This window comes from Pezoporus occidentalis, unplaced genomic scaffold (assembly GCF_034315485.1).
Source record: "Pezoporus occidentalis ecotype Australia unplaced genomic scaffold, CSIRO_AGI_Poc_V1 ctg327, whole genome shotgun sequence".
Lineage (NCBI taxonomy): Eukaryota > Metazoa > Chordata > Aves > Psittaciformes > Psittacidae > Pezoporus > Pezoporus occidentalis.
Window position 1 is genome coordinate 599,992 of NW_026915235.1, and position 26,665 is coordinate 626,656.

General features: G+C 46.4%; 2 protein-coding genes across 4 annotated transcripts; both read right to left on the reverse strand.

Annotated features, from left to right (window-relative positions):
- Positions 1 to 371: 371 nt before the first annotated feature.
- On the reverse strand, positions 372 to 20,067 carry PCYT1A (phosphate cytidylyltransferase 1A, choline). Of its 2 annotated transcripts, XM_062629047.1 has the most exons (11): positions 20,021 to 20,044; positions 17,940 to 18,123; positions 16,822 to 16,924; positions 13,294 to 13,433; positions 10,439 to 10,538; positions 8,637 to 8,753; positions 6,585 to 6,736; positions 5,712 to 5,790; positions 4,805 to 4,947; positions 3,550 to 3,738; positions 372 to 2,969 (listed from the first exon to the last, which is right to left on the reverse strand). In XM_062629047.1, the coding sequence occupies exons 4-11, from the start codon at positions 13,408 to 13,410 to the stop codon at positions 2,763 to 2,765; spliced, it is 1,104 nt and encodes a 367-aa protein (XP_062485031.1). In that variant the 5' UTR covers positions 13,411 to 13,433; positions 16,822 to 16,924; positions 17,940 to 18,123; positions 20,021 to 20,044; the 3' UTR covers positions 372 to 2,762. The 2 variants fall into 2 exon arrangements, with proteins under 2 accessions (XP_062485031.1, XP_062485032.1); XM_062629048.1 differs by lacking the exon at positions 17,940 to 18,123 and having other exon boundaries at positions 20,021 to 20,067.
- Positions 20,068 to 21,167: 1,100 nt separating this feature from the next.
- DYNLT2B (dynein light chain Tctex-type 2B) lies at positions 21,168 to 26,478 on the reverse strand. 2 transcript variants are annotated; one of them, XM_062629050.1, is made up of 5 exons: positions 26,323 to 26,478; positions 25,747 to 25,880; positions 24,106 to 24,175; positions 22,224 to 22,287; positions 21,168 to 21,597 (listed from the first exon to the last, which is right to left on the reverse strand). In XM_062629050.1, exons 1-5 carry the CDS (start codon positions 26,388 to 26,390, stop codon positions 21,550 to 21,552), a joined length of 384 nt encoding a protein of 127 aa, XP_062485034.1. In that variant the 5' UTR covers positions 26,391 to 26,478; the 3' UTR covers positions 21,168 to 21,549. The 2 variants fall into 2 exon arrangements, with proteins under 2 accessions (XP_062485034.1, XP_062485035.1); XM_062629051.1 differs by having other exon boundaries at positions 25,747 to 25,863; positions 26,323 to 26,477.
- Between the last annotated feature and the right edge of the window lie 187 nt (positions 26,479 to 26,665).

Consider the following 26,665-nt stretch of genomic DNA (forward strand, 5'->3'; position numbering starts at 1 on the left):
TGTCTTGCAGAAGTCAATGCCTCTGGATTTAGCAGCATCAAACTCAACACATTCTTCAATGCATGCTAGTGAAGATTTATTTTTCCACTCTACCTCTTGATTCCACAGTCAATTCCAGCATGCCTCTTCTGGGTGCTTCTTCTGAGGAGTGGGATGAGTTAAGGTTGTGCAGGACAGCCCTGGGAAGCAGCACTGGGTACATCTGTGGATAACAGGATATTCTGAAGAACTTGGCTCATGTGTTTTGCCCAAAGATCAAGCTCTGTCCTGTTCCTCAGAAGACAGGGCAGTGCTGGAGATGAGGCTGGTCCAGCAATCCATAAGGAAACAAAAAAAATACAAAGGGGAAAAAAAAAAAAGAAAGACTAATCTGGGATTTGAGGTTCCAATTTAATTTAAGTGCAAGGAGGAAGCAGGGATTACTGGTTACAAGAAACAGCTCTGTTATTCCAAGCTACATGTAAAACCATAGCTGGCTTCTTACCAAGTACCCCAGGTTTTGCAGAGAGACTGAGAAATACATTAAGGTCTCTGCAGAACAAATCATAATTCAAAACACCATTGTTATCTGAATTTACAGAACACTGTTGCATAACTTGTGTTTAAAACAGTAGTAAGGCTCTAGAGCAGCCTGGCCTTTGTGATCTGGCTTGGGAAAGCAACACAACACCCATACTGAGGGAAGGGTAAGGAAGGGAAAGTAGGGAAGATGAGGGAAGAGAGAATGTAGGTGATATAAAGCAAGTGCTCTACCACTCATAAACTAGGGGATTCACAACTGGCTTGTACCAAGTGGCAATTATTTGCTCCTTAATAGCAAAAAAATCCATAGCAGCCAACCATGCTCCCAGAGCTGTGCACATCCCTGCTGAGAGAGGTCCGAAGTGGCAGACAAGAATCCCCAAAATACCCTTCCAGATACCAGCTCTGGCCTCAACAGAAGCACAGTGTCTCTGCCAAGCCCTCTGGGCAGCATGACAACGGATCAGCAAGATGAAAGCTGGAAAGAAGCAGCAGCCTGCTCCCACCACAGGGCCATTGCATCCCTGGAAGCATCGCATCATGCAGAGCCTGTGGCAACACGTGATGATTTGCCTCCTTGCACCCACTGCTTTGCAAGCGCCAAATCCCACTAGAAAAATTTCCCTGCAGTGTTCCTGACCAGCTCTGAGCTGTCCTGTACTCCCAGCATTGCAGGATACAGGCAACTCTGCCCAGCAGCTCCACCCAGAGACAATGGATATCACAGGCAAACCTGAACAGAAAAGGAAGCAGGAGCTTTGCAGCTACGTGACAGCAAGTCCAGTTCCTCCAGTGCTTGCCTCAAAGACAGAGTACACTGACCTGCTCTGTGCACAGGCATGCAGCATGGGGAGGGCAACTGCCCACGGGGAGTCGCAGGCCACAAAGCTCAGTGTTTATTACAGACATGACAGCAGGCACAACCTGCACCATGGTTTCAAACAAGCAGATTACATATCTGAAGTGTTAAAAAGCTGCAGCTCTCTGATGCTCTTTCTGGCCTTCCCCAAGGAGCGGAGCAAGCAGGCACTGATTTGTGCATTTATTACGCAAGCCAGGTAACCGTCACACGGGACCGCGACCCTTCACTGGGGTAAAACATGCCCTTCATCTGTCCAGCTGCACACGCCAACATGGGCAGCAAACTGGCTGTACGAATTCATGTTCTGTCCTCATAGCAGCAACTTCACGGCACCAGTGTAAAGGACTGCTCCAGCCCTTAGAGCACAGCAACTGAAACACAAACACGCACAGGGCACAGTCTTGAGGTGCTGTTTGGATAGACAGTAAAACTTATTACACACCAGAGACTGGGACAAGGAACTTCTCAAAGGAGTACACACATTCATTTCCTACCTGGGCTCTCACACACCTGAGGAAACGTGCAGACAGCAAGTGCCCTGAAGCAAAGATTCATTCTCTTCTCTCCAACAGCAACTGAGGGCTGAATTTTAGCTCAAGAGTTAGCAGTCTTGTTAAGATTAGCTGGAAAGGCCTTTCTCCTGCAGCCCCTGTACAATTTGGAGCTGCAAATGCTGTGTGCTTATGGGGTGTGCGAGTCTATGGTGCTGCGAATTCCTCCAGGGTGTAACTCCTGTGTGCTAAGCTGGTAGCCCCCTGCTCAGCACATCCTCATGACATTCTGGGAAGCTCAGCTAAGGGGCACATGAGCACTACAGCATCTGCTGGATAGATTCCTATGGGCTCCAGTGCAGCAGAGATTTCTCTATTTCCTAGAGGCCTCTTTACACCACTACCTCCTGCATGCTCTCAAGGTCATGCTGATTGAGGAACCGAGGGGTCTTTCATTTGGCAGTGGCACAGATACTGCCTGGAGGTGGGGGGGGAATAAGACAGAGGAACTGAAGTAAAGAAGAGACACATGGGTCTTCCCACTCTCCCTCTTGCCTGGAGGTTTAACAAGGGAAAAGAAACCAAAACAAAAGCCACACTTGAGTGCTATTCTTTGCGCTTTAAAAGTATTTTCTAAAATATAAAAACGATCTTCCCCCTGGAAACTACTAGAATGTAAACAATAAAAAGGGGATTTAGGGAGAAGGGAGAGGAGGTTCGAATGTGCTTCCAGGCAGCAGCCCTTGCTAAGAGCAACAGGTGCCTCCAATGCCCTGTGCTCACCATCAGCCCTGTTCCTATGGCTCTCTCGCTCATTTAGAGTTCCCCAGTGGGTTCAGACTTAGGATGCGGCGGTTAGCGATTTTCAGCAAATCCTGGCTGGTAGCTTAATCCTCCTCATCCTCACTGATGTCATAGGTGACCGCAGACTCATTCCTGGAGCGGTTGGCTGGCGAGGAGGGAGGAGTCTTGGTTGAAAAAGGCCAGCGGAAGGAGGGAGATGGGGAGCGGTCGTGCGTGGGGCTACTGCTGGGACTCTGCTTTGGGCTGATGGCCTGCAGCATCCGGCCCTTGCCCTCCTTCAGCATGTGTTTCTAGTGACAGAAGCAGGGACATAGTTAGCATGGCTCAAACAGCAATGGAAGTAGACGCTACCTACAGCTTGTGCAGCATTTTGGGTTGCTGCGTCTCTTCAATGCTTCATACAAGAGCAGAAAAAGCCCAAGCATTGCTCCAGACTTTGGAAACCATCTATAGTGTAATCATGATCAATCTTCTAGCACTTCTAATGTGAAGTGCCTGTAATATTTTCCCAGCTGTACAGGAGAGTCTGGCATAGAAAAGTAGCTTTAGGCTCATCCTAGACCAATGACAAAGTGACCACCAATCTCTTGGCTGCTCAGCAGCTGGTAGGACACAAGCTGGAGTTTACAGGCTAGCTTATGGGATACAGGGAGTTTTTGTACTACAATCGTAACTGGCATTATCCAATTGGAAAAGGTGAAGGCTCCCTGTAAACAGACTGCAAAAGCCTGGGACAAGTTGTCTGCAGACTGGCAGCACACTGAGCACTGCAACAAACTGTGAACCTTTGTTTGCAGACCTTATGCTCCACAAGCCCTATAACAACTGCCAAAGTCTCCAAAATCCCCTTTTCCCAGAGCAGCTCCTTACCAATGCACCTTCTGGACCAAACATCTCCAGGAAATTGCCAATGAACTCCCGGGACTTCTCTTCCCACTTCTGAATGAGATCAATACTCTTCTCCTCCACTTTCTGGACAAATTCCTTTGACTTCTCCTCTACGTCCTTCACCCTCTTTTTCACCTTATCCACACGCTCCTGGAGGTGATATTTCTTCTCCTGTACAGTAAGCATTGGATCAGAATACAGCTCAGCAGATCCGAGTGGTGACCACCTCTGCTCTGTGTTATTACACTGAACTGCTGCTTAAGACTCAGCATCTCCATTAGTCTTGTGACACTTCTTCACGTCAGTGACACGTCTTCCCTAGACTAAATGGCAAACATAGTGGGGCTGTGAGATGCTTTGTGACAGGCACTGGCACAGCACACACACTGTGAGACTAAATCCAGATTAGTGCTATCTAATAGGAGTACGTGGAAGAGGGAAATATTTATACAATATACCGATTAGATTCAAGTGACCTGCTGTAGGTCTTTCTGCATATCATGATGGCACAAGTCTTTTTACTGGGTATTTTTAAACAGAGGTAGAGTTACATGCCAAAGAGAGGCCAAGCAGCCGTTATCTCTCCTGTTTTGTTTTTGTATTTGATTGTATTTTTAAAAAAATAGGCATAGTATCTGAATGATAAAAATAAAACCCCCAAAACATTTACTACTTTACACCCAACCTCAGAGTGCCTTCTGCTTTGTATTCTGCTTGAGGGTTAGAGCTGCTCAGCACAGGATCAGAGGATATCCTTCTCCCCTACCCAAGCACTGCAGCTCCTGAAAGAGCTCCAGGAAAGGAATAGTACAGCTAGAATGGGACCAGACTTCATCCTAACAAATGACTCTACCTTAGGAAGGTGGGAGAGAGATGACACACAGCAGCTGCTGCCAAGACCAACACACACTTCATTCAACTCATGAAAACACACATTTCACCATGCACCCTGTCTCCAGCTCTTTCAACAGGTAAAACATCCAACAGACATTTCTGACAATGGAGCAGTATTAGCAAAACCCCAGCTCCTCTGGGTGGGTCCCTGAGGCAGTTTCAGGGGCAGAAGTCATCTTAGTTTCTACTCCCCAGACACTGGTTTGGTGCATCTGTTTAGCTCTGCAGATTGTCCCTTTACTGGCAAGTGTCAGGATTGTGCTACCACTAAACAGACTCCACATCTCCACACTCTCTAAGATTCTGCTTCACGCAGCTTGAGGTGAGAGACACTGCAACTCACGTTTATGAAGCTGACATTGAGCTCTTTAGCTGTATAACCCCGCTGCAGGTTCCGTCTGGCATAAACATCATAGTCTCGCACGATCCTGGTGATGATATCAGACGTTGAGATCCCCTCAGTCCTCTGAGTTGGCGCAAACATACCTAAAATTGGGGAACAGGACCCAGGACAGCTGTAACAAGACACATGGCAAAAGAGCTGCTGCCACCTCTATTAGAGAATAATCTCTCCTGACAAGAGCTCACTTCCAAACTGTTCTCACATCACCACATCTTTGCCCTTGAATGCACAATACTAGGGTCCTTCTTTCTGGGACTATGAGGAAGACCTAAGTGAGACCAAAGCATCTCAAAACCCTGTCAAAATACCGTGTCTTCTAATGAAAGGCTTTTCACATTAGCAGGTTTAAAAACTCCCAACTATAATCCACGGCATATAGAACAGCATGACTACAAGGACAAGACAAGGAGTCCTACAATTTTGAGGGTGAAAATATAACAAGCTCTGATGGCTAGGTTTGGATAGACTTAAATAAACTGCCCCCCCCCCCCTGAGTTTTACAGCAAACAGCTAGAAAAGCCAGTTTGCTGAGTTCGTGGGATTCCCCATTTGTGAGAATCTGTAAGCCAAAATAGTACTTTTTCAGAAGGTGCCTGTTAATTCAATCACAGTAACCAGACTGGAAGTAGGATTTAATACTGGGCAATGCTCGGCCATGGGCATGGAACATGGAACAGTCACCTACGAAGTAGGGCCCAAAGCTGGGCTTCTTCCCACCCTCCTGGATGGACCTTGTTCTCAGGAGAGCACTGCCACTTTCCCAGGCATAATCTTGCCATATAGGGGCACAGAAGAAACTACAGCAGACCTTTGACAGGAAGCCCTGGAGAATCTGGCCCAGACCCACCTGCTTCTTTTATATGCTTATAAACATCATCACTGCCAGCAGAAGAATAGGGGATGTCATCGTGTGCAACAAAGTCGATCTGAAAGTTAAGAAAGCAATGAGACTCAACATTTTATCCTGCTTTCTGCCAAAGGATGGTAACTTTTTGCTCAACACCTCAATGCAGGGGTGTGACAGAATAGCAAGATGCTTTCCTGTGTTAAAAAGCAACACAGAGCAGTCCCAAGTTCTCAATGGTAATTGCATATCAATTGTAAGCACACACCAGAGACGAAAGGCTGAGACTAAGGACACAGCTGTTTCAAGCTCCACAGAGAAATGGCTTGTTAATGCTAAGAAGGTTAAAAAACTAAGCAAACTTCCCTGGAGACTCCTTCATGTCCCAAAGCAGTTCAACAGATGTTACAGACTCTTTTCAGTTTCTCTTACTGACTGATAAAAGACTCTCAAGACAGCTTGCCTGGTTTCCTGCTGCAGGGAAGCTGATGTAAATCTGAGTTGCTCCTGCTGTAAGAAGAGTTGGACCAGACACCCTTCAGAAATCCCTTCCAACCTGTGTTATCCTCTCCCTACTGTGCTTCACACCAATCTATAATCAGCATCAACTTCTCCTGGAAGAGCAAGAACCCTCTCAGGCTTTTTTACCATGTCATGATCTCTACCTTATTTTAACATTACCTGTCAGCTCAGCAGATGCTTCTATGCTTTCAAGAAGCCCACTTGCTTCCCATAACCCCATTAGTTCCCTATTTAAGGAGTTTCAACAGAAACGAGTTGCTCAGGCAGAGGTCACCCCCATGGATAAATTCTTGCTATAAACAGCCAGCACAGAGGCTAATCAAAATGCAGAACAGATCAGATGTCACAAATTACCCTGTGCTCTGCCAGGAACTCGGGGGTAAGCGTCCATGGCGCATTTCTCACCACTTCATCCACATAGCGACAATGCTGCACAGCGTCATACCGCTCATTTTCATTCATTACTGTGAAGCCCTTGAAGTTATGGGTTAGCTCGTCACTGCAGACTGAAGAAACAGGCAGAGAAGAGTGAGCCTGAAGTACTTACCCCAATGCTTTACTGTAAAAAGACCTTGCACATACTCCTGCTACACCAGGCAATGCCAGCCTGGTTTTGACAGGTTGATGGAGTGCGCTGGCAGTTTCAAACCCAGCCACAAAGCACCAAAAACAGTGAGCAGTGCAGGGAACTTAGCTCCTAAGCAATTCTAGGAAGGCTGTTTGGGGAATTTCTGCCCAAGCTGGGTACCTACATGCGAAGCCCTCAAGGTCTGTAGAACTCTTAGCTAATATAGAAGACAACTCTCCTGTATGAAATGGCACCTGGGGGCCTAATGGGCAGAAATCTGCTTTTTAACCTGTGGATGTCTCAGGCTTGGAAACTGAAGCCCATGAAAAAAGCCCACTGCCAAAGTGTCTGATTTCATAAAATGAAAGTCTAAGTCTTGGAAAGCTGTATTAAAACAATGGGTGAGTTCAAAGCAAATCAAGTTAGCTTACTTATGTTCTATGAGAAATTAAAAGTAAAAACCCTTCAAAATCTGCAATGTAAGACATTGAGGAGGGAGTTTTATTTGGTTATCAGACTCAAAAGTAAACAAGGCATTAGCAGTCTCACTGCCATTGGATGTATTTATGCTCTGGACAAACAGATGATAAAGAGCGGGTGAGATTGCTCCCAGCTTGGAGCTAACGTTCACTGGGCTGTTGCCTCTTGTCTCAGTTCCTGGTTCAAAGGAAGCAGTTCATTGCCTTCCACCTCCTCACCAGTCTCCCAAAGGCAGAGAACACGGTTACACGCCTTGCTACATTAGAACATTTATAGTTTGACCCTGTTTGAGGTACACCACTTAGGTACATGGGGATATTTTTCCACCTGCAAGATTTCTAAGCTCAGTGCATTTTGTAGGTTGGATCAACTATTTCAGCTCTACTCCCTCCCTTCCCCTTCCAGACACTACTATAGCACACACAAAAAATGCAGAAGTACCACTATAAAAATGCCCTCAGCAGTGAGTGGCAAGGAAACAAACCATGCAAAGACGTTATGATCACGCTATTGCAGGATCATGGTTTCAATTTGCTTCAGGAAGCTAACAGTTGTTGAGAAAAGCAGTTAAAGGTATTCTGAACTCTGATACTTTAACATCATTAGGCACCCTGACCAGAGGTCACCTCCTGATAGACAACACACAGCCTTTAAGGTGGGTGAAGTCATGGGCACAGAGACCAGTATACTACAGCAGCCAGAAAAAAAGGTTTCTTTTTTCCCTGTTATATTCCTGAAGGAGGCCTGGCTGAAACACCTCTTCCAGATCCCCTTAGGCAGTCAAGCAGGATATTCCTGGCAGCACCTAAAGACCTTTGAATCTAACAGACAAAATAGGGAACTTTTATTTGGAGAAATGGGGCCTCACTGACTTCCATGGCCATGTGCCCAGAAAACCATGATCTCCACGCTCCTAGTGCGACCTGTTAGGGTTTAGCCACAAAAATCCCCAGCAAAGAGTTGGAGTGGGGAAGTGACATACACCGTGATACAGGCAACACAAAGCTCAACCAGCCATGGAGGGACTGCTACTCATTCTTTAGCTGTCTAATTCAAGAAGCAGATGCTCAATTGTCCCTAATATATTTTGATACTCAGATGTGCAACTCACCAGTATCTGTCAGTGTGATCAAAAAAATCTTTTCCTTACACACTCATTTTGTACAGGATATCTTTCTGTGGACATACCCAACTCTCAACATATTGCAGTAAGATTCCAACAATATGGCTGCACTGAGAGCTGCTTTATGGCCAGTGAGGCCATAAAGACAAAAACTCTACTATGCCATCTGCATGCATAACCACAGATGGAGGTAAACCGTACTATGACAGCCAAAGTCAACAAGGTCAGTCCTTACCTCCAACAATGAGGTATGTGTTTGGGAAGAGGTTCTTTGCTTGCATCAAGGCCCGGGCATGTCCAGAGTGAAACAAATCAAATATTCCATCGGCATAAACTCTGACAGGGCGATCCACTGTGCCAAAGGGACAGAGAGACATTTGTGAAGATTCGTTTCTGCAGAAGCAGCTGCTGCTCATGGCCACATTTGGGGACCTTCTAAAACTCCTGGGGATGTTGCAGAAAAGTGGCAGAATGCAGAGCTGTGTCCAGGAAAAGTTTGTAAAGAGCTGGCACTCTGCCTTTCCACATGTAAACAAACACAGCTCAGCTGAAATACAACCATGTTCAAAGACAGACTCAAAGCCTACCACATATTCACTGAACCAAGTTGAGGGGAGACCAAGTGAAAGCAAACCCTGAACATCTCCACCCTATGGAAATCTAAGCACAGCATTAATTTTTTGCACAGCACGGAGCTACCAGAGAGAAACTGGCCCAAATGTTCCCCCACTGCCAGTCAGGATAACATCTCAAATACAGTTAAGTTTCCTCCTCTGCAGCCACTGCTGCAGCTACCAGTCTGGCTGGGGGACCAGGTTGTTCTAATTCCCCACCACTATCATCAGCTTCCTCAGACCATCAAGTGCAAGCTCAATCCAAAAACTCAGCCTGACTACTTAAGGAAAACACAAAGGTAAGGTTGTTAAGTTCAAGCTAAACAGAGGAGTCACTCCGAGGACAGCCTCTTTCAATCCCTTTTCAGTAAATCCACCTCACTAAAGATTCCAGGAGGCTTTGGAGAGCCAAGGATCTGGAGATCTGAGACTGCAAAAGACTTCTGTATGCCAGGAGGGGGCTGGTCCTGGCAGGCCTTTATGAAAGTACAATAATGTTCTGTAAACTGGCAGGAACATACATCTCTTTTCCTCCATACCTGCAGCAGCTACAGTTCCTGAGCACAGGCATAAATGGCAACAAGGAAGCATGCAGTGTATTTTAGTCTTAGCAGGCAGGAGAGCCACCACTACTGAAATCAGAGACCTTAGGCTGGCTCTGGAGATTTTCAGCTGGGAAATAAATATGCATTGGATTTCCAGAACCTCTGCAAGAAACCACTGCCAGGTCTCATCAGCAGTCAGGTAGGTAGTATGGCATTTTTATTGTCTCTGTAGATACAACAGAGAGGCCAAATAACACAGCACTGTCTGAATATTCTGACAAGAGGGCAGCCATCCTTCATGAGCCAGCCCTGCCTCTGCCTTCCTTTTAGACTCGCAAAGAGAACAGTTGCTCCCAGCCTGGTTTAGAGAACAAAAGGATAGGTTCTTGTTCTGGGGCTGGCCTACTGTGTTTAAGGACACTGACTTTAATTCAAAGCCAGCCTACAATGGGACATTTTGGAAAAAAGACCTATGTTAGCTTTGTCTACCCTTTTCAAGTTTCAGAGAAGATGACTTATAAAGTGCTTAACTTTAAGCTGCGTCAAAGTAAATACAGAAAAGTGTTCAGCTCTGATACTATTCTGTAGCTGCCAGTGGCACAGAAGAGCTAAACCACAAAAACCTGTTTGCATCAAACAGTCTTACTGGTGAAGGTATGGCTCCTCACACACTTGAGCTCCAATTTCAGCAGTACTGGCAGACCAATTTCACATGGAGACAGCTACCTCATCACCAAAGCATTAACTAAATCACTGACCACAAACCTGGTCTGACACACAGGCTGGTCTGGTCTCAGAGATATCATAATCATACCTGCATCCCACCCCCAACATTTATACAATTCCCTTCCAGTCTGTTTTTCTGTTTTTTTACTTACAAGGTGTCCCTCTCATTGCTTCTTCATATGTTACTCTGATGTATGGCTTGCTGTAATCGATTTCCACTTCATCTGAGAATGGAGCCGGTTCCCTCAGTCCCTAAATAGCCAGAGAAGGTTACATGTGAGAATGCAAAGGTGAATGAAGTATGTAGCAGCAGCACTGCCATTGCAGTGTCCTAGTCACCAAGTGACTTGCTATGCCTCACCATGCACAATTCAAACACATGTGCTAAAAGACTATTGGTGTTGAACCTCAAAACACCCCTGCAGGGTGATTAGCCTGAGTTTAGAGAGAAACAGAGAGAGAGAAAAGTGGAGTTAAGATGGCAGTCACACTGGACCCAAGAAAACAGAAGGCTCAGATCTGCAGCTGGTAAACCAGACTTTTGACAAAAACCAGTTCACAGCAGCATAAGCCAAGCTTCATCAAACCTCACTGTAGCAGTGCCAGCTATGCCAGCCCAGGCAAGACCATCACTTTGCTGTGCCCGAGTGCTTGTGCTGTGATGTACAAATTGTAACTGCTCTTCGATTTGATTATATGAACAAGCAGAAGAGCAATACTAACAGAAGCACTAATTCCCAGGGAACATGTGTATCATCACCCATTTCTGAGCCATACACAGTGAGAGACTGACCTCAATCTGTGGCATCTAAAACTGCTGCAGGCATCTACAACTGTAGATACTACAACTGGTGCAGGAAAACCCTTCTAATCTGCTAGCTTGTTTAATCAGCAGCTGAAGTCCAGGTGTAATTTCTGGTCTCCTCTGAAGGAAAACATCTGCCCCTCCCATAACAGAACAAACAGTCCCATTTCCTTCTAGTCAGAAGGTATGGGGCAGCAATAGATGTCTTTTTCTCAAGCCAGAAGACTAGGAAACTAGCTTGCAGATCATTACAATAACACCTTCAAGCTGCAAAAAGCTAATGAGCCATTTCCTCTCTGACCTCCTGTCCCATTGCAGCATCCTGCCATGGTGCTCAGCACCACTACAACCAGAAAGACCACTGCTATTATTGCTAATGTCATTCCTTATTAGAGTGTTCAAAGTGAAGCTCAGAGGAAAACAACCACGGACCACTACATTCAAGCAAACTGATACTGCTGAAAATCTCCTGTAACTTACTGAGGCTCTAGTACCCGCATTTCATGCACCACCTCCTCTACCAGGATCCTTACTGTTACGTAATGCCTGCCATGTGTCTGCTTTCATCACTGCCATCATATCTGGGACTTGTGAATAAAACAGATTCTTTGCACTTGGTTGGCACATACCTGATATGAAACCAGGAATAAAAGCATAAAAACCCCCCAAACCCTATCAAAATTATCAGATGATCACAGAGAAATGTCCTCAGAAGGCCCTGCCAGAGTCTTGCCTTCCTGCACAGTGCCTGCAAGGGGCAGGACTCAACTTGATGTGCATGATAGGACAGGCTTATGCGCCAGCAGGCTTGCTACCACCATCTGCTGCTGAGCCCCGCTGCTCCAGGAGAACACTCTGCTAGCCAGCTGTTGAGCTGGGGAGTGGTAAAGGCTTCAAGGTAATGTCACAGGTGACACCATTACTTTTGCTATGATAAATAAATCTTACTCAAAAGAAAGAAGAAAAAAATCTTTCCTCAGGAGGTTTGTGCTAGCCCTCTGACTAAAAAACAGCCAGAAAGTTTAGAAAGTGGCTAGATACTATTTACTGTGTGCTGTTCATAGACAGATGCTTTCTTTCTAATACAGGACAGACACCAACTTGAAGAACAAGTAATTCCCACAGAACAACCTGCACACTTCTCCTTAATCAAATACATGCACTGGGTTCCGACAACAGTCAAGGATATAAAGGCTCTGAGAGATAAGTCATGCAACAACTTAAGCCTCCTTTCCCAATGCTTGCCTCCCCAATTCTCAATGTTGGTGCTGTTCTTCCTTTGCTACCACCTGCCAAAAGCTCTGGGACAGGACTGAAGTACTCCTGAGAAGAGCAAAACATTGTTATCAAAGAGGAAAACTGGAACACATCACCCTATTTTGCCAAGGACTACAACCCCAGTGTGACGTGGCAGGGATGGTAGCTGGCTTCAGACACAGATAAGAGCAATTAGAGCACACATGATACACAGGACAGGTCCAGGAATAGGGCAGAGCTGTAAAAAGCCTATCATCACAATATTGTGGAAAGGACAAGTTAAAGTCAGCCCTTTACACTAGTGCTAACTGGCACAGACCCCTTTTAGAAGAGACCCCAGTGGCTTTAGCTTGCTAAAGCTGTCCCAAGGTTGATCTAGACAGAGAAATTTTCCTGAACGCTCTCAAAGTACCAGGAATAAAAATGCAGTCTCCTGCCAGACCAAGAGAATCAAAGGAGCAGTTATCTTCTGGGTCTTTCAGAGTGTGAACTCAATAGACTGCTTCTGTAGGTGCTTACAGACCCTCCTGCAGTTCCGCGACTTGAACAAGACTGCTTTCTTCCAGGTGCATGGGTTGTTACATGCTTGTTGAGTATTTCTGCCTCCTGCTGTGTCACTTAAGAAAACCCACTTGTGAGAAATGAATGCTTACTTCTCCATGAATATCTATATTCATGCCTGTTCAGATTAAGTGACTATAAACAAGCTAGACACACCACAAAAGCAGCTTAGCGACACTTTCCTTAGGCCTAATTTAAGCCCATGTTGTAAGTATGTTATTAGTATGAACAAAGGAAGATTTTAAACTGGCTTTGCAAGAAGGATAGCTACTGTCATTTGCTTCTCTCCTACCCCCCGCAGAAAAACCATCACATTTATCTTTCTGTTACAGGGCAATGTCCTAATCGTGCAGGCACCTAAAGCTTCTATCTCCGCTTACTTACAAGTGAGCGCCGGGACATTTTTGGAGGGATTCCATCCAGCTCTGTTGCCCCATTGGGGCCAGATCCATCTTTTCTTCTCTTACGGGAATTCAGCCTGGAGGAGGTCGGCGGCTCCATCTTGGAAGCACGGCCAGTAAGAACTGGAACAAAATGAAGGAGAGAGGGAGAAAAAAAAAAAAACAGTAAAAATATTTCTCAGCTCTTCCAAAGCAGAATCAGTCAACAGCAGGCACAGTGTACAGAAGGTCAGCGCAAAGACACAGCCACCTAACAAGGGGCTCAGCCAGTTGTATTTGGCATCAGCTGCCAAGGCTTGACAAACAGTGCCTGGTGGGAATACTGAATCATTTAATGCAACTTGGAGCTGTTCTGCAGAGAGAAGTGTGCAGCAGCCAGCTGGCTGGAGAGAAACTCGAATAAGAGTTGCAATGAAAATTATAAATCATTACTACAGTGCTAATTATACTATTTTAGCATCTCAAAAGCAACCTAAGGATTAAGGCATGCCTAATCTGTATTCAGCCCTCCCCTAGCTCTCATTCTGATGAATGCAAACACTCTTCTAACCTTCTGTGTCCCCTACCCACCCATCAAGACAGTTGGTGGATGTGCCGCATCCCTGCACAATCCTGATGGGAGGAAGAAGCAGGTTTAAGCAGCAGGGTAAGGGTGAGGGAAGGGGTGCAACCCATGCTCATAACTTCAATAACTACCCAGCTTGCTGTTTGCTTTTTTGCTTGTGTAAGACCAAGCTGCAGATCCTCAGTGCAAATAGCTCACCTTGGGATGGCTGCCACTGTGCTGCCCTCTTGTCCCCTGTCCTCACTGCAGTGGTGACTCAGCTGATGGCAAAGCAGCTGCTGATACCACATTAGGGGCACACTTACTGCTGGCACTTTATGTACCAGGTTGTAATTAGCAGTGGTTCAGCTGAACTGCTTCTGTGATGAACTGACAGACAGACCACCAGTTTGGGATAGAAATCATGACAGCTATCTGTGCTTCTGAGCTGGAGTCACTGCACCTTCCCAAAAGGGCCCTGGAGCATTAGGAAGCCCAGCACTCCATGCAGCTGAAGCAAAACTAAGGATTTATAGAAAGACATGGCAGCAAATATTCCCTTTTCAGCTGCTGCAGGAGTTAGAAATGGGTGCTATATTTGCAAAGTTTATAACTAAAGAGCAGCATTATCTTTCTGGCTCACTTGAAGTATGGAGCTCTCTGGCAGCAACTGGCAGTTCTGACCTGTTCCCGAGAGCAGCATGACCCCTTTGCCCAGGAATGATGCTTACGTGTGTGCCTCAACACCCTAATAATAAGAGCCGTGTGGAATTTAAAACGTCTCCCCACCCATATGCAGTGGGTGTGCTGGAACACATTAGGTGGGGCAAGTAGGAGGTATGAGACAGGGCAGATGTCCCTCTGAACACCACCCCTCTCCTCAGCAGAGCATTACTGCTGAGCATTCCTGCCTGGGACAAGCTGCAACTGCCCTCAGTAAGGTCAACTGAGCAAAGCTCTACCATTCAGCAACCAAGAAGGGTGGGCTTTGTAAAAGAGAGCTGTTAAAAAGCAGATTTAGTGATCAGACTTACTCAAGTGCAAATCACTCCAGGTTAAGGAATGTTCCTAAGTATGGAGTCAAATGCAGTTTAGTAACATATGAACATACCAATCTCCCCACCGTCAAGTAGATGATATCTTAGGAACAGTGTTAGGATCAGACACAACTGAACTAGTTTTGGGGTAAATACATATAAGTATCCCAGACAGCTCTGCTAGACCTAGCATAATGCACTGAGAACAGGAAAAGAGAATCTTAGGTGAATGGGAAGCCAAAACAATACTGGGAAGAAGACAAAAATACTTCACAAACGTTTTAACTTTCAGGCAAGATTTGTGCTATAAATGCAGCAGCTTCCAGAGTGCCTCTGTGAAACCAAAGGGTATGAAACAAGCAATTCCTAGGTTTTGCAAAGTGCCATCTTGCAAGCACACTCTGTATCAGCTGTTTACTTCACCACCATGGTCCTAGCAGAAACCATCTAGCTCACAAAAAGCAGCAGGTCTCTGCCTCTGGTTCATGAAACCCCAGCATTTGTGGAAACAGTGGGGAGAAACAGCAGCAGATTTTGTTGTTATGTGGTCAAAATAATTTCACTGTGCTTCAAGTCACCTTTTGGTCTCTGAACACTTGCTTTCCTTCCCTTTGGAGAGAATCAAAAGGTCTGTTAAAGTGCTGAACACATTTAATCAGAACCACTGTCCATCAAAACACTAAAAAGCCCTGGCAGCAGCTCTGGTGCTGAAGCACAGACATAGCAGCCTCCATGCACAAACAGGTGAAGCTCTTCTTGGATTAGCTTGGCACATCAGAGCAACCAGACCTCTCCGCACACAACTACATTGCACTGAGTTATCGCCAGCATCTTGCTGCTGGGTGCAGAGCTCACAGCCAAAGCAAGTTACAGCACAGGGCAACACCATGCTTTATGCTGATGTACAGCACCACTGTCCGAGCCCAGGAAAGATCTCCAACAGCTTCTTCCCACACCCAACTAGTTTCTCTCCACCCTAATTAGCCTTTGCAGTTCTCACAGTATACCTAGTCAAATGATGACAAGCAATAGCTGAAGTGAATGGATTTTCTTTCCATCAAATAAACAGCAGTGGTCAGACAGCACCAGCCACCCAGCACCAGCAACACCTGATGTATCAAAGGAGAAACCTGCTTCGAGGATGGAGTAAATATGCTCTATCTGCTCTGATCTTACAGGCTAGATGTTACTGAAGGAGCCTCTGCAGCGTCTGGAGAGCTGGGCTGGGCATCTCATGAGTGACACAGCTCTGCTAATTGCTCAAATTAACGCAGAAATTAAACAATTTTATCATTCCTCTTTAAATGAGAGCTTTAAAACTTCTATCCTGTGGTTAGCATGTTAGCCCTCTCAGCACCAAACTTGTCTTCATTAAAAACTGGGAACACATTGTTTTTAAAAATAAACCATACCTTGCTGCTACAAAGCTATTAATCTTAGAATGCTTCATTTTGGCCAAGAGACTAAAATAGCAGCCCAAACACTTACTAACAATGGGATGCAACATCTGTAGCTGAGCTTAACGCATGAGCACACAGCTTTGCTTCCCTAAATGCACAAAACACTGACTGTTCTAAAATTAATTACATTTACAGCAGATGGGGAAGGGGGAAGAGAAGGTAACTCTCAAAGCTCATTCTGAAAAAAAGCCAAGATAAACCCCAGGCATAACCAGAAGAAAGAGCCCTGCTATAAAATGTTAACATTGTTCTATTTTGTTTAAGGCATCACCCTCCTGCATTACTGAGTCTGTGCTGAATACCAGAAACTGCTTGTGAGGAGTAAGGCTGGAAGGGCTCCACTTGGGAAAGCCACAAGCAAATCTCTGCAGGACTTGACAAAACATGGGGGTTTGCTTCTGAAACTTCTTTGGTGCAAATCCTGTATCAAAGCAGTGCCTTGCACCACCTCAAGATGCCAGCTAGCTCACCTCAAGAGAGTTGTACCAGCTCCACGAGGCCTAGCCAACTGACAGATGGGAGGAGTTGCTCCCTGTCAAGGAATCACTGAGTCCCACTGAAATGCAGCCACTTCTGCAAGGAAAAAAGGACAAGCATTGGTTACCACAAAGGAAAAAAAAAAAAAAAATAGAGAAAAGTAGGGAAAGAATTTACAGCTCCTCTAGGGTGAATTAACTACGCCATCATCTGAGCTGGAATTTAACAACACTGCAATTAACACCTCTGGCAGATGGAAAAAGTCAGAGTAGGTGTGGCAAACCTTCTTGTTCCCCAAAGCCTTATCTCACTGTCTGCATCTTCATGGACAGTACTGATGTTTTGTTTAGCTTTGGAGGTGTCAGAGAACTGTGTGCCTTGCACTGCATTGGAGAAACAGATAATTCCTGCATATTTCTGCACCTTAACCACACTGATGGTGTAAGGACCCAGCCCACATGCATTCTTTGTGTTCTCAGGTCCCAAGGAATTTATTGAAGAATATTATCTGCAAATCTACATGCAGTAGTGAGATTTCTTCTGCCACTGCTTTTCACTTGCAGATTTACATGCCAAGGCAAAAACAATCCTGCTACTTAAATTCTAAAGCCTGTGCAAAACAAGACCTGGCTGCAACAATTCCGTAAACACTCTGGCTCAAGGCTGCTGCATTTCCCACCCCAATCCAAGTCAGCACAAGACTGGCAGGCTGGACCAGCAAGGCCCCTTGACACCCACAGTTCCCAGGCTCTCCTATCGTCCCTCTGAACTTGGAAGGTGTTGGCACATCAGATGCGACTGTCATGTGTTGCTTTGCCTACAAGATCACTCCACTTTACAGGAGCAAGCTATTTCTCTTCTGCTGACTCATCTGCAGGCAAATACTACTAAACTTTGCACTCTGCCAGCTGTCTGCAGAGAATTGCCTTGACACATGGGCAGCACTAAAGTAAGAGCTTCAGGGAAAAGGAGCAAGTCCTGTCACTCAGGCAATTCCCCTGACAGGCTGTATAGTACCAAAATGACCCTGCATTCCTCCATCCAGTGGAGAAGAGAATCCCTTTCCCCTTGTTCTCCCCCACCTCCAACCCCAAGTTTACAATTAACTTACTGGTGCGTATCCCTGTAGAGGTCTGTTGAAGACAGAAAGACTCAGAAGACGTTTATGACAGAAGACTCATCACAGATTTCTCTTCAACCCATGCTTAAAAATCTTGCCCAGTCTCCAAGGCAACTTCATTCCCAGCCCAAGCTTGCCAGGCCCAGCTCTGCCCCAGTCTTCAGAGTAGAAATATCTGCTTAAAAACTGAGTGCTAACGGCTGCGTCCCAGCCTGCATCTGCTCTATCTACACAGCCTAAGTCCTCAAACCCCTTTCTATAAAGGTTACTGCAGGATCTGGTAGGCAGATTCCTGTCTACACTTATAACACAGGCTGCTTCAGCTACTCTGGCTGAGCAAAAGCAGCTATCTTGCAGCATATTAATAGCCACATGAACATATAAAAGGGATTCTAGTTCAGCCAGTGCTTTACACTGGTATACAATGGCATCCAGACGCAGATCTTTGCTATACTTCCTGAAACAAACCCCCAAACCTTGCACCCTCTACTGATCCAGGGAGGTTCATAATATCTTTTCAAGCAGAGCCCAAGCAGAGAGATCTGGTACCTATGTCCTGCAGTTGGTGAAAAGATGCTGCTGTTCACCAACAAAGTCCCCAATGGCTTAAGACAATTCTAATACCACAATTGAAAACAGTGCTGCATGATCACCTGGGCAGAGCTGCTATGAAATACATACACAAAGAGAACCTGGTGGCAAGATTTTCTCCATGAATTTGCAGCCATTCTGGGTATATGATAACCTGAGGCACTGAGTGTCCCAGCCTGTGACAAAGCCTCTGCTGTAGCTAGCAAAGACGAAAGAGGAGGGTTTATGCAGAGTATCAGAGAGGATTCAGAGCCTACCCAGGAACAGTAAAGTACACGGATGAGTTGCCATTCTATCCTGACTTTTGTGTCAGGAGTTTTTTGTGTTGAGTTGCATGTATGATTTGGTTTTGGGGTTTAACGGAGCCTTTTGCGACTTCAGGAAGCAATCTCCTTTAGTAGGCTTACACATCAATACCAAGCCCTTGCTCCAACAATTATTTTTTGTGGCTCACCCTACAGTAATTTCAAGATAATTATAATCTAGATTTTGAACCAGGAAACTTCCAAGTCATAAACTGAAATAATTCCGTAAGTACAGCAAATTCCTTCAGGAAATAAAGCACAGGTGTTTGTCATCTGAATTTCAAAGCAAATACAGTGGCTGTGCTCAGGTCCAGGAGTCCTGCAGATAGAAAGCCAGCAGTATTTGCTTCTGACCACATGCTAGCCCCACACTATGGACCTGGTGCTGCAAATGCATGGGGGGGGATGGAGGAGAGAGGACCACCTGCAGCATCCCGCCCCTCCCTCCACAGCGCACAAGGGCCATTGAGGAGCATGGCAGCTCTCAGAATTCCAGCAGACTTTAATTACAAAACGATTAATCAGTGCAGCACAGACTTTGGTGGACACAAAAAAAGCGGGTTAGAGAGAACGTGTGCCTGCGCAGCAGCTAGGTCACACCTCCCCTCTCCGCAGCCAGGGCCACCTCTTCGTCATTCTGCTCCTTCCTCCCCACCCCAGCCCTTGGCTTCATCCCCTGGGCCGAGGGATGTCCCCCACAGTCCCCATGCTCCAACCCCTGGGGGGTGTACTCCCAGAGTTTCCTCCAGCATCTGCTACTGCCTCCTCTCGCCTGCCCCCACCGCGGCCCATCCTGCCGCCCCCCGAGCATTGTGTCCGAGCTCCAGGCTCTCCCTAAGCTCCCTCCAAGGAGAAGCAGCGCACCACGACCCTCCCCAGCAGACACTGCACCCCTATCCAAAGCCAAGCACCCCACGTCCCTACCAAGCAGCCCCCTTGCCCCACAGCGAGCCCAGGCAGGGCTGCCTCATGCTTAGCCACTAAGCTGGAGAGAGGTCCCCGCTGACCCTGCAGGGCACAGAGAGGAGCCCCCATGACGGGCACTCCTCTGGTCCCACAGCAAGCACCCTGTCCCCTGCGCCCCCCCTCCCCAGCAGACAGACCCTGCAGCCACCCCAGAGCCCCACGGCCCGCTACATGCCACCGGTGCATACAGTCCCGGCCGCCGCCACCTACCAGCAAGCCGCCGTCCGCACGCTCCGCCGCCGTCCAGCCAAGCCCGAGCCTGGAATCTCCGTTCCGGCTCACAACACCGCCCCCCCCCCAGCCCTGCGCTGGCCTCGTATGTGTCGGATGCCCCAGGTTCGGACAGGGGGGCCAGCAGCGGAAGAAAGGCCAGCGGAGATTTGCTGCTGCCAGCCACAACCTCGCCCCACGGCCCTTCATGTGCCCAATGTAGATTCAGAGGATCGTGAAAGGAGGGAGCCAAGCACCCCTAGAGCAGCCCGGGCTGCTCTGGGCCATGGTGGTATTGTGTAAGCACCCTCTATTTCCCACCAGCGAAAAAGGAGAGGAAACCACGTTCAAACAAACATCACCGAGAAAGAGGACTATGCTGCCTCCAGTGTTGGAGTGAAAGAGTGGTTCTAAAAGATGCATCGTAATTTGTTACTCCCCTGCTTCCCAAGCTGCGTGGGTAGAGTGCGTTTCCGTCCCAACAGTCAGTAAGGGTAGGGTTCAGAATTCACCTCTCCCCACTTCAGCACTGTAAAAGCTATTAATGCCACTGAAATGGTTCAGCTGTGCTTGCTGCTTGGTCAGCACAAAGAGAAAGGTCATCACCACAGAGCCACTCATCCCCATCTTCCAACAGGCACCTGAGATGTGCTCTGATGGCACCTGCTCTCAGGAACTGACCCGGTCCTCTAACATTTGGGGAGATTAGAGGCTTCAGCACTCCTTTTTAGTATACAACGGCTGTTTCTATAAACAGCCTTTCTGTTTAGGCTGTTTCTAAAAGGGCTGCTCTTTTCTGGAGTTCTAACAAGTTGCACCAAACTAATGAGGAGTTACAACAGGGAGGAGTTTAGTAGTCATGAGGTATGCAGGCTGGTGGCCTGACCTGATGTCCCAAATACCTTGTCTCCCTATCAGTTAATACCATCTCATGTGACACAGCTGGGATTCACAGCCCAATTGCTATGGGAGTCACAGGAACAAATCTGGATAACCAGAATAAGAGGTCAGCTTTATGGGTTAATTTACAGAGAAGCCTCAGAAAATGCTCATCTGAGAAGCACAGACAAATCATCCAGGCTAGTGCATCTTGTAGAGTGGAAGGAGAAATAGTGGAAATGGCAAGGGACAACACAAGGAGAGGAAATACTAAATACATAGATTTTATTATCTTACATTTCTTACAAATATTTAATCCATTTCAGAAAATTAACAAACATAAAAGCAACAGAACCCTTTCAGGATGAAAGTTGAGTTTGCCTTAAAAACAACGGCTACTGGCAATACAGTTCTAGGACAAACCCAACACACTATATAAAATTGAAGGGCGATTTAAATAAAGGACATAATAGTACTGTACTTAAAGCTATATTGATATCCACAAAGAAGAAGGAATGTTGTAGTGTGTAGAACAGGTGTGAGGCATGCTTTGTGGAGCTGTTATTTTGTTATGCTTTTGTGCACTTGAACAAAAAATACCCTAAGGCATTCTCCCTCACCTCTGTCCTTCTGTGCAACATTTACCATCTTCAGTAGTAGAAGCAGCCAAATGCAGCTACTACACAAAACAGGCTGTCCTGGGGAAAACAAAAAGGCTCTGCATTAGTGCAGGCAAGCTCTTTGCTAGCCTAGCTGCAAAAGGCTGAGCTAAGGCAACATTTAGTCCAGAGCATAACCCTGTCCTGGGGTAGATCGCACATTTCTGTCTCTTAATTAGTTTCTTACTCACCTCACTTGTGGTGTAACTTAGCACAGTCTGTCTGAATGTCAGAAGTGCCTCAGTTTACTCCCTCCACACACCCACAGGTGTCTAGGTGTCAGTTTAAAATAGTAAGAAAAAAAAAAAAGAAAGAAAACCTTGGCTTTTGCTCAGTCCTGGATTCCAGCCGTACTCCACAACAGCAGTTCAGCAAACCATGCAAGAAAATACTTTCTTGCCATTGATTCCTCTCCCCAGCTGTAAAATGGTGTGACTATAATGACTTTTGCACAGCACTATATGACCTACTCAAGAAATAAGTTCTACTATGTTGGATATGATATCTAAGTAAGTTTTGTGAAGATGTAAATCATACTGTTTCAATAGTCTTGGTTCCTTCCTTCTAGTGGCTGTTTTTTTCTGCTCCATATTTAAGGTTGCTCTACCTCTCACACAAAAGCAAGGAGCTTTACACTTTCCCATGGTAAACCAGTTGATACTTACATTCGTGAACACATCGTGAGCACAGCTGTCATTGTCAGCATCCCAGAAACATCGCGCAGCCATGCTAGACAAAGGACACAGAGTTGAGCCATCACCCACAAGGTTCACATATAAGGACCTTAGCGATCAAACTGAAATTTTTTTAAAGATAAAGGAAATGGGAAGAATTCTCCTGAATTCTAAGCCTAGATCCCCACTGCTAAATTCCACCACATGCTGTAACCCCTTCCGTATCTGGATCAAGCTTGATCTTGAAACTCCTCAGCTGTCAACCACCTGCACTGTGCAGCAGGGCTTGAAACCTCATCGCTATGATGCTTAAGAATCTTTGACTTCTGGCCTGTGCATCAGTGGCTAATATAGCTTATTTGTTCTTGTCCTTCACCTCCTGTACCCTCATAGTACATACCCACAACATATTTATAGGGAGCTATCGTATTCCTTGGCAGACGTTGTGTTACTAGACCATGAGCTAAACTCTTCTAGTCCTCACGTATCTATACTCTATTCCGTGACCATGCTGCTGGCCTTTTTGTACACCTGCTTCAGTCCAAGGCTTACCTTGAAGACAAGCAACCAGACTGTAACAGAATATCACAGATGAGACCTCAGTGCTGCCTTGTCTAGGGTCATTGACACTCCCCTTTCCCTGCTGCAAATGCCACCTCCCTGCTTGCCCCAGTCAGTCTCAGCTGACAGGGTCAATGTTTGTGGCAGAGCATGTTGTTCCTAGTCCCTAGACATACAACTCATTTTAGAAGTCTGTTGAATTTAATCCTTCCCCCCCCCCCCCCATTTATTTAGTTTTTCCCTATTACCATAGCTCTCAGGGTTACTCTGCTTTTTATTCAGTCCAATATTCCACTCTGCCTCTGGAATACCCTGGTTTCCCAGTATTTTGCATTAACGATGTTAGCAATCATGCTTCAGTCTCGCCTCCTGCCTACTGCAAACCAGAAAATTTTCCCAATTGCTCTATCAGCTTGTGCTGGGCTTCACTTTTCAAATCAGACCACTTCATTGAACCATTCACTGCTTCTGAAGCAGTCTGCCTGCAGAGAGACATTCCTAACAAAAGCCTGAGCAGCAGGTATAGATATTCCTTCCTGACCTCCAGAACATTGGGGCCACAGATCTGATTACAGCTCTGTTGCACTTATCTTCTGCTGCTGGAGCACCGGCCACAATAATAAAGATAAGCCCAGTAGATAAAGCATATAAACCTTGTAGGCTGTTCTCTTTCATTTTCTCCCTACTCACTAGTAATGGAAAACTACAGCCCACTACTGCAGCTGAAGAGGAATTCTTTTGTGCAATTGCAGTTATCTGGGGCTAAACTAGAACTTCGTCTAGGCTTGGTTCCCGTTACAGTATGGTATAAGGATTATAGAAATGTAAACTTCTTAAATGCCTACCTGGGGGGGATTAAATGCACAGCAAGAATTTATGGAAATCTGGCTTTAGACAGAAGTGGGTTACCCTGGCTCTTGTGCTCCAGCCAGAACTTGAGAATGGACTGGGTGTGTGCTCTAGTTCATTGTGAATACAATTTAAAATGCCTTTCTGCAACACTCATCACAAATGCTTTTCAGCATTTCTGCTTGCTAAGAACCCCTGTACAGCCAGTTATCATGAGGTAATTCAACCAAGCACAATCCAAGCTCTCACTTACCACTTTAAGAGAAAAGAAAGTGCTTTACACTTTATCATCTGCAGAGAGAACTTTGTACCTAGGAAATCTGGAAACAGCTTCCAAAGCAGAAAAAACCCAAGCAAGCAACCAACCAACAAAAAAAAACTCAACCCGAACCTGAACCCAAACCCAACAACACCCAAACCCGACAAAATTTATAGAAATACAATTAGAAGACTCAAAACTTACTTCACTCCTTCTCCTCTCTGCTCTCCAATCACGACCTGCACCACCATTTTGTACCTGTCAAATCCCACCTCTGGAGAGAGAGAAAAAAATCATAGTGAGAGCAACTACTTTTTTAAAATAGGAGCTCAAAACAGGGCCCACAAAGCTAAAGATTTCTACAAAGCAAGTGTCTTGTACAAGCCTATACATTGGCAAAGCAGACAGACTACCTTGCAGCTTCATCTTCCTAGGTACAGAGTACCACAATTTTATTGGAGTTAAAGGGTGAACAGGGCATTAAGCATCATCAGAAGATGCATCTAAGGCAGAAGACACCCCTGAACAGCCACACAACTTGTCAGCATTCTACCTTAACAGCTTTCAGGAGCTGAACACATAAAAAGAATGGTGGACAAAATCCAATTTGAAGAAAGTTGACTTATTTTAAAACTGTTCTTGTGCAAAAGCATTGTAGAAATTCTTCTGCCACATAGTTGTTTCCTTTACTTCTCACCTGGGATAAAAGGCCACATAAAAGCATATGTGGGTGTATGTTATGTGTCTGCAAAGATATGCAGCTGTTTTACAATAGTAAAGAAATACTTTTGGAGAACAGGACAGATCCAGTCAGGCCATGGCAATGTTCCAGAAGCCAAATGAGAACAAGCATGTTTAAAATAAATATAGATCCTAATGCCTGTCTTCAACAAATCAGTGTCCTGGGAAGATTCTGGTGCACTGTTTCCACTGGAGGACTAAACACTACGTGCTGGGTTCGGTAACATCCACCCTGTCAATGCTCATCAGAAATGCCAGCTAATACACTGGGCCAGTCTCACTTCAGGCAACTGTGACTGTGTTTACAGATTCCTGAAGCCAAGCCCTGTGCATATTAGCTCAGCATCAACTCGTGCTGGGACTACAGCTGCTGCTGGCTTTAAACAGATGTGTAACTCTGGGAGAAGTGTAAATTCAGGGTTCCTGCCGAGGGTTACAGTAGCTCTGTGCCAACGTGTCAGGCCAGCCCAGCAGATGGAGCACCAGCCTGTTCTCAGGAAGAAGACCAAAAAAAAAACAACAAAACACGTGACTGCGCCAACACAAGTCTATGGACTTACTCCAGCAGCAAACACAAGGAAACACCTGATGGAGCCTGAAGTTTAATTCTTGAGCTCAAAAATGGTGGAGGGCATCCTGTGCAGAACCACCACAACCCTTCCCAATGCTGTAAGGCTGTAGTCACACCCCTCCTTGGAGAATGCTCCTCATTCTCTCCCCCTTTACTGCTCCCATTGAGCCTTGTTCTGATCTCCCTGCTATTCACTCTGATGTAACACTGATCTACTTGCAGCAGGAAAATAGCAAGAATGGTTCTGCTTATTGAAGCAAGAGGCAATGAAGCATCACTTCTTCCTTCTCTCTAATGCAGCATCTTTACCCCTCCGAGGCTGACATCCCACACCAGCCAGTCTATATGAAAACAAATCTTGTCTACTTGAATTAGGCTTCTAGTTCTGCAGGCAAGGAACATATGTATATAGAATAGATTGTTTTGTAACAGTAGCCTTGAGTCAATCAGCAGGGAAAGAATAGGTTTCAAGAATAAAGGAAGGTTCTGTTAAAAGGGAGAGGACACAGTAGGAAAGAAACAAACCTCCTTACCTTTCAGTCTGTCTTTTATTGTCTCTGATAAAGACATTGTAAGCTGAGGCATGTCGTTTGGAATGTACTGTACATTGGCCAGTTTCTCCTTCAGTATTGCACGGATGCATTCCTTTACTGTGGATGATTTAAATCTATCAGGCAATAAAACAGCAACAGAAAACCCAGAAAGTTCACACTATGTGTAGAAATATATGTAACTTTCACATATTAAAGAAAAATGAGAAATTAAAAACCACGGGGGAAAAAAGCCCAGCTGAGATGGAGATACTTAAGCAGCCCTGCCACAAGCTGAACACACACAAACATAGGTGTGAAACCAGCCCCTCCAGCAGCATCCCCTGCCTGTGCTCCCCTCCTCCCCCCCCGCCTCCCTTTGTCTGGTGTCAAATTTAGCCTGGGTCCCCATAGCCCCGGGGCTCCCCCATTCCTTCCACCCAGCGCACACGGCTCCATACCAGCCCCCGAGGCCCAGGGACACCCTTCCCCACAGCGCCACCGCAGCTCCCACCTCCCCCGCGCCCCGACCCAAAGCCGCCCTGGCGTCTCTCCGTTCCCGGCGCACCCTCTGCTCACCGGTGCTGGACGCTGGCCCGCAGGCTATACGTGTTCCCGGACCCATCATCCAAGCCCAGGCCGTCCATGGCCGCGGTGCCCCGCGGGCCCCCCCCCCCGGCGTTGGTTACTGTGGCAACCGCACCACTTCCGCCTCCTGCGCGTCACGCAGCACGTCACGGCGCTCGGCGCGGTGGGGCTCGCACGTGTCCGCGGGGCGCGGGAGGGATGGGCGCCCGCGACGTGGGCGTGGCGGGAGGTCACAGCGGGAGAGGCAGCGGCGGGGAAGGTAGCCGCGCATCGCTGGGTGCCTCCGCGCTGCCTTCCTGCCGCCAAAACCTCTGCGGCCGCAGCCCGTGCTTGC

Bases quoted from the DNA above. Each gene is read 5' to 3' on its own strand.
- DYNLT2B (XM_062629050.1), bottom strand. From the start codon at position 26,390: ATGGACGGCCTGGGCTTGGATGATGGGTCCGGGAACACGTATAGCCTG. The intron at 25,881-26,322 runs GTGAGCAGAGGG...ATTGCCTGATAG, and splicing joins CGGGCCAGCGTCCAGCACCG to ATTTAAATCATCCACAGTAA. The intron at 22,288-24,105 runs GTAAGTTTTGAG...TCCTTTGTCTAG, and splicing joins CAGAGAGGAGAAGGAGTGAA to CATGGCTGCGCGATGTTTCT.
- PCYT1A (XM_062629048.1), bottom strand. From the start codon at position 13,410: ATGGAGCCGCCGACCTCCTCCAGGCTGAATTCCCGTAAGAGAAGAAAA. The intron at 3,739-4,804 runs GTGAGTTGCAGT...CTTACTGTACAG, and splicing joins TCAATGTCAGCTTCATAAAC to GAGAAGAAATATCACCTCCA. The intron at 2,970-3,549 runs GTAAGGAGCTGC...TTCTGTCACTAG, and splicing joins TTGGTCCAGAAGGTGCATTG to AAACACATGCTGAAGGAGGG.